This window comes from Cyprinus carpio, chromosome A22 (genome assembly GCF_018340385.1).
Source record: "Cyprinus carpio isolate SPL01 chromosome A22, ASM1834038v1, whole genome shotgun sequence".
Lineage (NCBI taxonomy): Eukaryota > Metazoa > Chordata > Actinopteri > Cypriniformes > Cyprinidae > Cyprinus > Cyprinus carpio.
In genome coordinates, this window is record NC_056593.1 from 13,117,683 (window position 1) to 13,131,996 (window position 14,314).

General features: G+C 39.7%; 1 protein-coding gene and 1 pseudogene across 1 annotated transcript; both read right to left on the minus strand.

Moving 5' to 3' along the window:
* Positions 1–505: 505 nt before the first annotated feature.
* Positions 506–2,256, minus strand: LOC122134885 (beta-1,3-galactosyltransferase 2-like). The gene has a single exon (XM_042711946.1). The coding sequence runs from the start codon at positions 1,538–1,540 to the stop codon at positions 506–508; it is 1,035 nt and encodes a 344-aa protein (XP_042567880.1). The 5' UTR covers positions 1,541–2,256.
* Positions 2,257–5,149: 2,893 nt separating this feature from the next.
* Positions 5,150–13,970, minus strand: LOC122133966 (annotated as a pseudogene).
* Between the last annotated feature and the right edge of the window lie 344 nt (positions 13,971–14,314).

Here is a 14,314-nt window from a genome sequence, read left to right on the forward strand (position 1 = left end):
CCCTCTCCTCTCTGTGTTTGAGGTGTGAAAATCTGTTCACTTTGGATTTATGAATATCTTTTGTTTACTCTACAATAAGTAAATAAGTAAAGACAGAGTTCATGCCAAAACACAAACATTTATTTACATTTATTCTCTGGCACGTAGAATGCAGCCAGAGAAGTGCTAGAATTCTGTTATACAAGCAACTGCTTCTGTTAGCACTGAGTAACAAGAGCTGATGAAAAACAGAGTGGAGGCTTCACAATTTGAATATGGAAAGCACTTAACATTCAAATGTGCCATGTCCAACAAAATGTGAACATACTTGTACAAATACAGTACATATTATTTATACATACAAAAAATCCTATTTTCCCACAGCAAATGATTTTGCTATTTACTCTCTTCAAGGAAAGTGTATAATATAAAATTCATTCACAGAGGATGTGTTTGTTTTAGATTTTGCTTATTAGTGATTGTTTTGTGTTTTTTTTTTTGTTATTTTTTGTCTTTTTGTTTTTTTTTATATGTTTATTATCTGGTTTGGTGACCTTGCGATTGTTGTAATGACCTTGGAAAGGTCATGACCTTTAGAATCCTTCATATAAGTCCGAAACTGAGAAGGATCTGGAGCCCGTGAAGGTTTTATGCCCAAACGTTTCAGACAAGTGCCCACATACGCGTCTTCTATGTTAAATGGCTTCATGTCCTTGGAAGCCTCAACTACTTTTTTGGGAAGATCATTGGAGAAAACATATCCTACTCCCAACACATACGTGGGGTATTTTGATTCGGGGTACAGCTCCTCTGAGACATAATACTTAGATTTTTTGTCTCTAATGACATTCTGGTTCCACATTAAAAATCCTGTAATGTAGTTCTGTCTGGGTGTGTTGGGTGCCAATAGCAGGCTCATCAGGTTCTCCATGTTTATGTACATGTCAGAATCAACCTTCATACTAAAATTCGCTTGAGGGCAACGAGTGGCCAACCAGTCCATGATCACCATTGTTTTTATGGTCAGGTTGAAGTAGGAATCTACAAAGTTGCTCTGCACTAAATCTCTGTGTTGTCGGCTCTCTTCCTCCAGCTGCTGTTGAGCTTCAGGTCCTCCAGTCAAACCCACCAAGAACAGAGTCAGCACTGCTTTTCCCTGGACTGAGCTCTCATTCCCCCATGTGCTCCGGATGGCATTACGAGCATCTACCTGACGAGGGGCCACAGGGACCATCAAGACCAGGAACGGATTCTGACTACATTTATCACGTTCATCCAGAATGAAATGATAGTTGCTTGGATGAGCCACATGATGATGCACTGAAATGTGATTTTTTTGTGTGGTAGTTGTTTGAATGATTTGTTGATTACTTACAAAATTCCAGACAAATTTTTTGCCAGACAAGCCCTCAGTCACCACATTATAAGACTGATTTAAAAGGTTAAACCAGTTGTGAGGGTCTTTGACTGGATTGAGTGAGAAATTGTAGAAAAAATAGATGATAGACAATGATAATGTCAATGCAACTAGCAGAACGAATCCTGTTTTAATGTGGCACATTAAATCTCTATCCTGAGCCAAACAGCACCTGAGAAAGAAAGAGAAACAAAAGTGTCTATATAATCTCCTTTGGATCAGTTCTAATTATATTACTGAAAATATGAATCTTTTGAATTGTACTACACTTTTAATGTTTTATTTGTTTGTCCGTCAAGGTTTAAATGTAAAAGTGAATATCTAAATGTATACTTAAGTGAATGAGTACATTTTAGAGCCACACACACACAGCCACTGACAATACCACCACCATAAATTTCCATAAAAGATAAATTTTTCGAAGATGGCTTCAAAAGCATATCAAATCCCACCACTGATCATTTGTATCATGAGTATGGTTTTTGTGTGTGTTTGACATTCAAATATGTAATGATGCTAATCAGTCTCATTATCTAAAAGTGACTGGGCTGGTTTTACCTGCCTTAAAAAGAAGCTTTTTGACAGTGTGTGATGAAATAGTGTTGTTCAGGTTGACATGCATTTTAAAACAAATAAACGTGAATTACGGATACATCTTTTTCCAGAGTTATAACAATTTTTGCCTATGATTAGGGGTTGTTATTGTTAACTGAAGCTAAAACTATTAACAACCATTTTCATGATGGAAATATTTGAAATGGAGCTGAAATAAAATTACCTGTACTCATTTTAGATGAAAAACTAAAGAAAGAAAAAAGCTTGAAAATTAGAAATGTCACCATGACAGCCAACTTAAGGTTGTTGATGTACTAAAATTGCAAAAACAACTAAAACTAGTCCCTATAACTATAAAGCTATAACTAGTCCCATTCCGCATACTGTCTGTATGAAAAGCAATTTGAATAGCAAAAAGAAAGCAGAGGTAAACGTGCATATTTAAAATTATTCTTATCTCTTTGACTTCGTTCTGATCACCATGACTGCATGTTTGAATTGTTGTATGAATGTTATTTTTTAATGAAGTACCTGAGTTGGGGGTGGAGCTGAAACCTCTTCCAATACAATTATAAGAGGAACTTTCCACAAAATTTTTTTTTTTTAAATGTACCCTTTTTTTTTCTTTTATATATATATATATATATATATATTCTATATATATATATATATATGATATATAAAGAAAAAAAAAAGGTACATTTTTAAAAAAAAAAATGTGGAATATGTGGAAAGTTTATATATAAACTGTTACCTGACAGACAAAATCGCTATAAAAGGGCATTTAGCTACACGACACATTTTTCAACTGAAAACAAAAAAGAAATATGCATTTTGGCCATTTACTTATGTGACAACAGCATTTGGGGTACATTAAAACAGGTTTCACATTGCACTTTTGAAAACAATACTACTGTCTCAGTGTAAACTACAAAAATGCAAATTAGTGAAAACAGTGACGTCAGACTGCAAAACTCGATGGAAATATCACAAGACTGAAATGTCATCGCAAATCATAGTGTTTTGCAAATATTGCTGCTTCAGTATTTATAGATTCTTTTTCCACATGTTTTATATTATATTGAAAAAAAAACAAAAATAAGCATATCAAAATTTTTAAAGGCTTATATTGGCAAAAAAAATACAATGAGTCAATATTTACAGTGTTGACCCTTGTTCTTCATAACCTCTGCAATTCGCTCGCATGCTGGATATTAGCTTCTGGGCCTAATGCTGACTGATGGCCATCCATTCTTGCCATATTAGTTTTCGGAGTTGATCACAATTTGTGGGCTTATGCTTGTCCACTCGCCTTTTGAGGACTGACCACAGGTTCTCTATGGGATTGAGATCCAGGGAGTTACCTGCCACGGATCTAAAATTTCAATGCAATGATCTTCGAGCCACTTCTTTATCACTCGTGCTTTGTGACATGGTGCTCCATCATGCTGGAACATGCACGGATCATCACCAAATTGCTCATGGATTGTTGGGAGAAGTTGCCCTTGCAGGACGTTTTGATACCATTCTTTATTCATGACAGTGTTTTTGGGCAGAATTATGAGAGCCCACTCCCTTGGTTGAAAAACATCTTCACACACGGATGGTCTCAGGATGCTTCACTGTTGGCACAACACAGGACTCATGTTAGCGTTCACCTTTTCTTCTCCAAAAAAAAAATAATTTTCCAGATGTCCAAAACAGTTGGAAGGGAGATTCATCAGAGAACATAACTGTCCAATCCTTGTATTTCCTGCAGAATTTCAGTCTGACCTTGACATTTTTCTTGGAGAGAAGTGGCTTCTTTGCTGCCCTTCTTGACACCAGGCTGTTGTCCAAAAGTCTTGGCCTCACTGTGTGTGCAGATGCTCTCACACCAACCTGCTGCCATTCCTGAACAAGCTCTGCACTGCTGGAAACACGATTCTGTAGCTGACTCCTCAGGAGGAGACGGTCTTGGCGCTTGCTGGACACTCTGGGATGTTCTGAAGACTTCTTCACTGCAGTTGAACCTCTTTCCTTGAAGTTCTTGATGATCCGGTAAATGGTTCTTTCAGGTGCAATTATCTTTGTAGCAATTTCCTTGGCATGGCTGCATGTGTTCTTTGGAGGTAACCATTGCTAACAAGAACACAATGATTGGAAGCACTTCTTCCCTCCTTTTTTATAGAAATCAGTCTGCTCTTACAATCCATTTTGTATGATAGTGATTTCACCTGACCAGTACTCATTCACACTTTTACATGTGCTGCTGATATGATTAGTCAATTAATGTTAGCTGGTCATTTTGTGTCAGGATCAAAAAACAGTGAAATTTTTTTGTTTGTTTTTTTGTGGAAACTTCATTTTTTGGCCAATGAAGATTTTAGCAATTATTTAAAATGCATCTGATCACTCTACACAACAATCTAGAAACAATGTGAATGAACATCACAAACTTTGCAAAACACAAAATTTATGTCACTGCCAAAACTTTTGGCCATGACTGTAAGTAAGTTTAGCATCTGTTTGTGGGTGTGAGACTCTATTGTCTCCCTCTGGTGGCTGAATATGCTGATTCTCCGATGAAGGACAATTGCTGATTCTTGCCAGCAGGGTGGCGCTCTGACACACTGAACAGTGCTTTTACTGTATTTCATACGCCATGATTTAACTGACACAATCAGACACTTTAGAAATTATATGAATCATGCATTTACAATTATAAATTCTTAACAGAGCAATGCCATTTCTTGATTTTAATAACATTTTCTTGAACCAAACCTACTATTACAAAGTGTACCCAAAACAGAGCAATAAATAACTTAATAGCAGTGATTAATATCTAAATAACCCCACCTCCCAAAATTTCACAATCAAAAATATAATACTATATGTCCCAACCTTTTAAAACAAAGGAACAGGAACTATATTTTTGATAGATTTAACCATTTTGATGAAGCAGATCCATTGTGGTATATCAGTTTGTTCAGGATGCCTTTCGGATCTTTGTTTTGAGCAAATTCTTCAGCCCAGTGCAAGATGTCTGTGATATCTGTGAGACTGGCTGCATTTCCCACACCTTTAGCCACGTCGGTTGAGCCATCTGCATTTCCTCCCAAGCGTGCACACACCAGAATGAGCCCATTTAATGGCTGAGCCACTAGCAGGCGAGCCCTAGAGAAGAGCATATGAAGACAATCACAATCACCTGTGTGGTTATATCATAGTTGTGAGATTTTGTGTGTGCGGTACCTTGGGTACTTGGCAGGCACAAAGCACCTTCCCTGACAACTGCAGGTGAGACAACAACATGACCATGGAATCTGGAGTGCTCTTGCTCAGCTGAAGCACAGTCTTCATCAGCACCTAAATATGATCACATGTATACAAATAACATGAGATACAAATACAATTATCAAACATCATCACAAAACATACTAATTACCGATATAGACTCCGTCTGGATCAAGTCCACCACCACGGGTTTATTAGAGTGTTTGACCAACAACTCTTTGGCTTTGAAGGCAGCCTAAAGCAGAAGAAAAACATATCAACAGAGCAGATGTGATAGAAATGACTACCCAGCGAACTTCTTTTTGGCATCATAGACTGAATTTTAAGCCTGTAGATGTATCTACCTCCTTGATCTCCAATTTTCTGATGGTAGTGTTGCTGGTCTTCTGCATTGCTTTTAGGCGAGTCTGCAACTCTCGCCTCTGCCATTGTGGGATAGGTGTGATTTCAACTGCCTAAAATGCATCATACATACTATAGTATATATACCAATGAAATTCATACATCATGAACTAAATTGGCAACAAAGATGAGGTTATGGAGAGTTACGTACATTCATTAGGAGGCCAACTTCTTTGGAGAGCATCTGTGCTGCTGGTATAGACAGAGAGCTTGCAGCTCCTACCTGGACCGCCAAAGACTCCAACTCCTCTTGCAGTGCTTGGCCCGTCTCACGACGCCTGGGTTACAGGAACAGTTAGTATCACAGAAACTGCAACCTGGTATGCAATGGTAGATTTTTGATTTTCAAACCTTTTGGCTTCATCTCCAGTAACGGCAAGGATACGGCTAATGCCGTTCACCATCTGTCGCTCAGACACAATGACAAAGTCCCTCCCTAATTGCTCCCGTCCCTCAATAAATGCCTGATAAAAACAACAATACATTGGGCGACCTTGTTGAGGTGCAGCTTGGAAAAAAGCCAAATGTGTTGGTGGTTTGCTCAAAGGACGGGTGGCCAACTCTGTTCCTGGAGGGCTACCCATCCTGCAGAGCAAAGTTGGAAATGCAGGAAGTATAGCTCTCCAGGAGGTGGGTTGGCAACCCCTGATCCCCAAAGAGTTCCAGCAGTTTCGGAAAAGCTCTCACCTTACGTGCCACAGCAAAGCTCCACTGAAGCTTGTTCAGTGGTGTTTGAGTTAAGCAGATCCGAAACCGGCACAGCCACAGACACCACTCGCACTGGGTCTGGATACACCTAAAACAAACAACAGGTCAAAACTTCCCATATAGACGGTTTCCACTAATGGTGCAGAGTACCAAAATGAAAAGTTTTTTTTTTTTTTTTTTTTAAATCAGAGTTGCCCAGAGTTGCTCCTAAAAGGCCACTATGGTGTACGAGCAGGGATAGGCACACGTCGGTCCTGGAGTGCTGCTTGTCCTGCAGAGTTTTAGCTCTAACCCTAATCAACGCAGACTGCCATGAACAAGCTAATCAAGGTATTTAGGATTACTAAGGCTACAGAAAAGTGAGGCGGGGTTTTTTTTTCAGGGTTGGAGCTGGAAAACTCTGCAGGACATCGGCACTCCAGGAACGACGTTGCCTACCCCTGCTGTAGAGTTATATTTCCAATCCTACATAAACACACCTGAACCAGCAAATCAAAGACTTCAGGATCATGGTTAGCTGGACTTCAGAACTTGAAAACCTTTAAGCAAGGTGTTTGTGTTTGTTATTGGGAGTTCCCAAGCTGTGATCTCAAGGATCTGTTTCGGGGGCTGATAAAGCATTTATCTTTTTGTTGGCACCCCTACCCCTGCCACTGCCCCTGAGGACTCTTTATTGGCAGATACACAATATAAAATGAATCTGATTAGATTAGAGGCACAAAAAAACCTGATCGGGACATCCCTTAATGTTGGATCTCCAGGAACAGGATTGGACTTCCCTGTCTTACACCCTCGAAATATATACCTCTAACCATACAACAATCCCATATACAATATCGGTTTGACCCAAGATTGGCTTCAATTGGTGTTTGTCAGGACCGTTTCGGACAGGACTGTACATTGCTGGAGTTCATTGGGTGAGTCTGAATGGTGTGGCCGTACTCAGATACTGGAAAGGCTTGATATACTGTTGAATGATGAAATTCACTAGGTGTTTTCTCAACAGAATATTCCTTCTCTTTGTAGTCTTACAGTTAAAGAACTTTTCATTGTAGAACAAGGCTCGCATAAAAGGCCACTGCTTTAAAAGCCCATCAGTCTTTGCCCATGAGCACTTCAGCACTGGAATTGGAACTGCATTGGAACCTTTCATATAATTAAAATTTATACAGGGTAATTTTATACTGGTATCGGAAATGAAAAAGTGGCATTGAATCATTCCTATTTACCTCATCTATTGTTCTCAGACCCGTAATCTGTTTAGCTTTGGACAGAGGGACCTCCTCTACGTGCACCTCTGCATTTTGACGAATGACATGCTGGACTAGCTCCTCAACTTGCTGTAGCTCAGACACACTCAGGGAGCCCTTTAAACAAGCACATACACTGGTATTAGACATTCTGGAAATTATTAAATCACTGAGGCAATCACTCAGCCCTTGTACCTTGACGCTAAAGTCGAAGCGGAGCCGGCTGGCGGTGGCAGTGGAGACCCCTCGCTGGTTAACAGAAGGACCTAGCAACTCTCGCAGAGCGAAGTTTAGCAAGTGTGTGGTGGTGTGCTTCACCATGGCAGCCAGGCGGTTAGCCTAGAGTTGGAAATACAGCACTTACTGAAAGGTATCCACATGATGCATAATAGTATCATGGTATTGGTACTTTAAACCCCTACTACTCCCACCTCATCTAAATGAAGTTGCACTTGGTCTCCAGGTCTCAAAGCTCTCTGCTGCCGTGACTTGATGAACCACATAACCCCCAGCCAGACGGACAGACTTTACAGGGAACAGCACATCCTGCAAAAGCAAAACCACAATGGTGAGTATTGTGCTTAAATACATACAAATGAAATATCTCGGATGGGACGTAATCATGTAACCTGCAGTCCATCCTTGGTGAAGTACCCTGATCATGCGCCTGTCCACCCTGCTCTGCGTAGAAGCTGGTCCTGTCCAAATCCGTGGACTCCCCCCACAGCGCTGACCCTCACTCACCAGGGCTGAAACCAGAAGACCCGTCACCACAGTAGCGGTGCCAGGACTGACGCTTTGCAAAAGCTGAAAACCTGAGAGAGAAAAAGAGTCAGGATGCTTGTACCATGTCCAATCCAGCCATGATGCCATAAAGTGACAGTGAAGTGACATACAGCCAAGTATGGTTACCCATACTCAGAATTCGTGCTCTGCATTTAACCCATGCAAAGTGCATACACACAGCAGTGAACACACACACCCCATGAACACACACCCGGAACAGTGGGCAGCCATTTATGCTGCGGCGCCCGGGGAGCAGTTGGGGGTTCGGTGCCTTGCTCAAGGGCACCTCAGTCGTGGTGTTGAGTGTTTTTTAGCATGTTGCTATGTGGTAAGTGAGGTTAGTGAGAAAACATCAGACTCAACTGCCTCACAAATGAGGGTCAGTTTAGCGCTGGAGTTGTGCAAAGATTGCTTCTGAAAGAGGGATCGATACCAGCGCTTCGTGCGCAAATGTCCAGACTCCAGACAAAGTAAGCATCACTTTGTTTTGTTTTCCAAAAGAGCTTCTTGGCTCACTGTAAGGCTAATGTTGCTAAAGCTACCATTGTCTCTGCCTGTTTTCACTAATGCTGGCCTTCACATGCTACAGAATGATCGTGCAATAGGAATGTGGTAGTTAAAAATTGTATTTAGGAAGCAAATGTGTCGAGGTCAGTAAAAGTCACCATAACACCGTATGCCCGCTATGCATTACGCTTGAAGCCCTTCTGCAACATCTTCCCCCCCCCCTGAGAAAGGAGCATGGTTGACCAGGTTTTTGCAAAAAAAAAACCTCCCCACGGAACATGTAAAGCAACCTGTGCGGCAACAGTTGTTAAAGTAGCCCCATTCCATGGCAAAACCGCGGACTTTGCAACACCGAAGCGGGGTGGGAGGCAGCCAGCTCAAGGGACATACACTTAAACAGGAGCACTTTGTGGCTCATACCCTAAAAGTGGGCAATTTCAACAAGCTATAAAAATGATGTGTGTGTTGTTTTGTTTTGAGATTTAGAATTCGCATTATTATTTTTCACCTTTAAATGTTTTTGGTGTTCTGAATGTTCTTTAGAATGCCGTGCAACGCGTTTTTGTAGCAAGTTGCTACCTTGTGCGTGCTAAAAGTGTTTCTGAGTGTTTTTTTAGTTGTGTTGCCTGTGTGGTTACTGGGTTGTTTTGGGGGGGTTTTTTTAACATGTTGCGATGTAGTTTTTTAAGTGTTTTTTTTTTTGTATGTTGTTATGTGGTTACTGAGGTGTTCAGAGTGTTTTTTAGTGTGTTGCTTGCTTCATGATATGCTTCATGAAACATTTAGTCTCACGTCTGGTCAGGACATAGTTTTAAAGATTTAACTGCTTTACAAACTCCATGCAAACTTTTTGTCTTTTCGCTATCAATTACCATATTGTCCATCAGATCCCAGACTGTAACAGTATTTCTGGGAGTCGTCTGTATAAGGAACTCCTTGACTTTGTAGCTCCGCCAGGCTATGAAGATCCAGCTGATCCACCCTGTTTCCATTATCCTCCTCCGACTGAAACCTCAACTGAGAAAAAAATACAAAATTAGTCCATAAACCCCAAAAAACAGGGCTTATTAATAAATTAGCCCATTATTCATCCTAAAATCAGATATTAGATTAAGGAAACCACCATGCTATCACAAGTACCTTCTCATATTCATTTTCAAGCACTGTCATCTCTTTTTTATCAACCATCTTTCCCTTCTCCTCCAGCATCAGGTCAATGAGATCGAGAGGGAAGCCCAGGTTACGATGTAATGACCAGGCAACCGAGGCTGAGAAGCAAGAACACGATGGACACAGAGAATAAAATAAATAGAGAGGGGAAAAAAACACATAGGGAGAAATATTAGCATATCAGAATTAATGAGCCTGCACAGATAATAAAGAGGATTTAGAAAAGTGAATTGCATCACTTTGTGGATTTTACCTGGAAAAACAGTAGAGTCTTTGTCCATATTGCTGAGGGTCCTGTCAATCACCCTTCTGCCCTGCTTCAGTGAAGACAGGAACTGGACTTCATTCTGATTAATGAGATCCATGATCTATAGAGGAAGCAAAAAGATTATCATGTAAACAAAAAAAATCAGTTCCTGCACTTTGTTATCAGCATGTTTTCCTAAGTTGAAAAATGCCATGGTACACTGATATAAGCCATAGTACAGAATTATGGCTGCACCAATATTAAAATGTAGGCTAATGCAGATAAGCAGTTAATTATTTTCATGTTAATGACTGATATCTGATAATGGCTGAGATGTTTTTCACTACAGTTCAAAAATGTAGATTTTTAATTCTCCTCAAAACGACTGCATTTTGATGCAAATCAAACAGCCACATGATCCCTTCAGAAATCTGTTTTCCTTTAAAGTATTCTGTCCTTTGGAAAACATTGTCCGTGCCACATGATCTTCATATCACAATAGTGTATCGCTTCATAGCAAGAATGTATCTCCCAGTTGTAATAAATGTAAAACTGTGGTGCTTCTCGAACATGCTTACCCTCTCAGACTCTATGTGCAGCTCAGGATAGGGCTTCTCCCTGAGAAAAGAGGAAAAAAGGGAGGAAGAATTTAACTTCAGACACCATGCAGTGATGGCTGTAATAATTTGGCAGGCTCTGAATCATCTCACCAGTATATGAGCTACAGTAGGCACCAGGCTTGCCAGCGCACCCTCAGGGGCCTGCAGCACTTCTGTAGAAAACCTTACAGCACGTCTCAAGATACGCCTCAACACCAGCCTGTCACAAAGAGGGCTTTTTGCATGAATTTTATCCTTTAAATGACTCTGCATACTTGAATGAAGTCAAACTCACTCAGCGCCTGTCATGCCTGGGTAAACTCCGTCAGCGATGCACACACAGAGTGTCCGAATGTGGTCGGCCACGACCCGATAGGCCATGTCTACCTGACCCACATCAGCCTCTCCAGTCCTGCCCTGATACGCAGGAGCCTTAGAGCACTACGTGCACAAACAACAGAGATAATGTGGTTTGATTTGTATTGAACCTGCAATATTATTCCTGTAAAAGGTTAAATGAAGGTTACAGACCTGGTGGATGGCGGACAATAGAGGCGTAAAAAGATCTGTGTCATAGTTGGAGCGTTTCCCCTGCAGTACGGTCACCAGTCGCTCTAAACCCATCCCAGTATCCACACTGCACTGGGGCAGAGGTCGCAGGTTACCATTGACCTCTCTGCAACACAGAGAGAGACTAGTGACATATTCAAATCCTCACATTGTATGTTGTTATTATTATTGTTAACTGAAACCACAGCTATATTAAAACATTTTTGTTAATTGAAATATAATAAGCTGAAATAAAATATAAATATTAGATGAAAAATTTAAACTAAATGATAATTGGAAATGTTGTCTTGACAACTAACTGAAAGCAGTCGAATCACTAAAATGACTAACTAGAAATAAATATAAACTAAAACTGAAATAAAAATACATTAAACCTAAAATACAAATAGGAAATCTTGCCTTGGTTCATGCACTTAAATTACTAGCTGAAAATAAAAACTAAAACTGAAATGAAATGAAACTAAAATAAAATCTAAATAGTACAAATAAATCTGAAAATGAAATATATTAAACCTGAATAGTAATATAAAAAAAAAAATGACAAAAGCACATGACAAAATTACTAAAAAATTCTAATTAAATTAAAAATTAAATAATATAAAAATAAGCTACTATATAAATATTAAATGAATCTAAGTGATTTTTTTTTTTTTGGGGTCAAAATCTTTTTCATAAAATTTTGGAAATTTCTACATTGTGAACCATCGCATCCCCACAGAACAAGTTTCTACTGCACATTAAAAATAAATAAAAAAAAATATATGGTTTAAAACTTGAACAAAAATTAAGATGAGAACTGGAAATATAAAAATAAAAGCCAACTCAAAATATTAATAAAAACTACAATAATGGTAAAATAACACTGGAAGCACCTCTTCTAACCTGTTATACTGCATAAATACTAGATTCCAGATTTCCACCACATCCGGACTGTCTGCGTTGACCAGCGAGGCGGCGTTACGATTCCCAATGTGATCGTAGTGAATCTCCGTGCAGGGGCCACATGGACCCGTCTCGCCCATTTCCCAGAAGTTATCCTTCATTCCGAATGGCAACACGTGATCCAGCCGCACTCTGCACGGGAAAGTTACAACAATTCAGCGAATCTCCAAACGAAAACCAATGGGTTTGTCAGCTTTGCTTTGCTCTTAAGTGAACTTACCCCATACTAAGCCAGATCTGCCGTGTTTCCTCATCAGCAGGGAGTCCATTCACAGCATCTCCAGAGAAGTACGAGATGTACAAGCGATCCGCAGGAATGCCGTACTCTTCCGTTAAAAGACTCCAGGCCATTGCACAGGCTTCCACCTTGATTATGAATTATTAATTTATTCAGAAATACATTAGAATGCAAGAAGACCCCAAATAGGACAATTTGATGGTTAAAAAATGCAAAAAAAAAAAAGAAACTATGTTTGCTTGCGTTCTAGGGGGAACACAATAGTTATGCAAGAGAACACAAATGTTTTGAGAGAAAATGCTCAATTTCTCAGTGGAATGCAATAATTTTGCAAGAAAACACGCGTTTCTTGGAGGAACGCAATAAAGATGCGAGAGAATGTGAAGTTTCTTGGGGAACGCAATAGTTTTCTGAGAAAACGCAAAGTTTGTTGGGCATGCAGTGTCCAGATATTACAGAAAAATGCTCCATTAAATGAATAAAATTATTGACCATACCTTAAAGTAATCACCAAAAGACCAGTTCCCCAGCATCTCGAAGAAGGTGTGATGGTACACGTCTTTGCCCACATCCTCCAGGTCGTTGTGTTTGCCTCCGGCGCGGACACACTTCTGACTGTTCACCACCCGCCGGTACGACACCATCTCACTGCGGGGGTCCGGACAGCCCAGGAGAATAGGCTTAAACTACGGGACAACACAGACCATGATAACCTAATATCAAAAAATAATATTATAGAAGACATGTGTCATAGATAGTGAATTGGTGGGTTTTTGTAAAATGTGAGCCAAAATCATCACAAATCAAAAAAGAACCAAAGACTTTAAACTACTTCAGTCTGTGTGCATTGAATTTATTTAATACACGAGTTTCACAATTTCAGTTGAATTATTGAAATAAATGAACTTTTCCACGACATTATAATTTATTGAGATGCACATGTATACCATATTGTACGTGTCCAAAAGTGTAGTAGAACCGTGGTACTTTGCCGTGGCTGCCTACACGTGTGATTGTGTACCTGGTTCATCCCTGCATTGACGAACAGAAGAGTCGCGTCTCCTCTCGGACGCACGGCGGAGGACGGCACAAACCGGTGTTCGTAGCCTTCCTTGAAAAACTCGATAAACTTCCGCCGTACTCTTTTAGATGTGAACTCTTTATGCGATTCTGAGTTGGACAGAGCCGAGCAACGTCTTATTCCCGCAGATAAAGCACTTAATTTTGTTTTTAAAAGCGCACAGTGGAGCTGTTTCACCAGCCCTATGCGCGCAGCCATCTTGCCGCGTCACAGCGTCAAACAGCAGCATCCAATCAGCGACGAGAATGAAACTGAAACTAAACACGACATTAAATATATTCTAAATAAATATGAAAAATGCAAACATATAAAATCTTTAACAAAAAATGGTGTAATGTGCTGAAAAAATATATGTATAATATTAAAAATATATAAGAATATAACATTTAAAATGGATATAAAATATAATGATGTAGTAATCAGGTAATGAGATTTTTGCTTTTAAAGCACACACAAATAATACATCAATCTCAATTTATATCTCCTTAGTGTTCAGCACTCAATCATTTTGGTGTCATATGAAAATGAAACAAAGAAAAACGTATTTATTGAACCACACCAACAACCAAAAAAGCAGATCAGTAAAT

What these genes read in the sequence shown, in the direction of transcription:
- LOC122134885 (XM_042711946.1), bottom strand. Translation starts at nt 1,540, where the DNA reads ATGTGCCACATTAAAACAGGATTCGTTCTGCTAGTTGCATTGACATTA.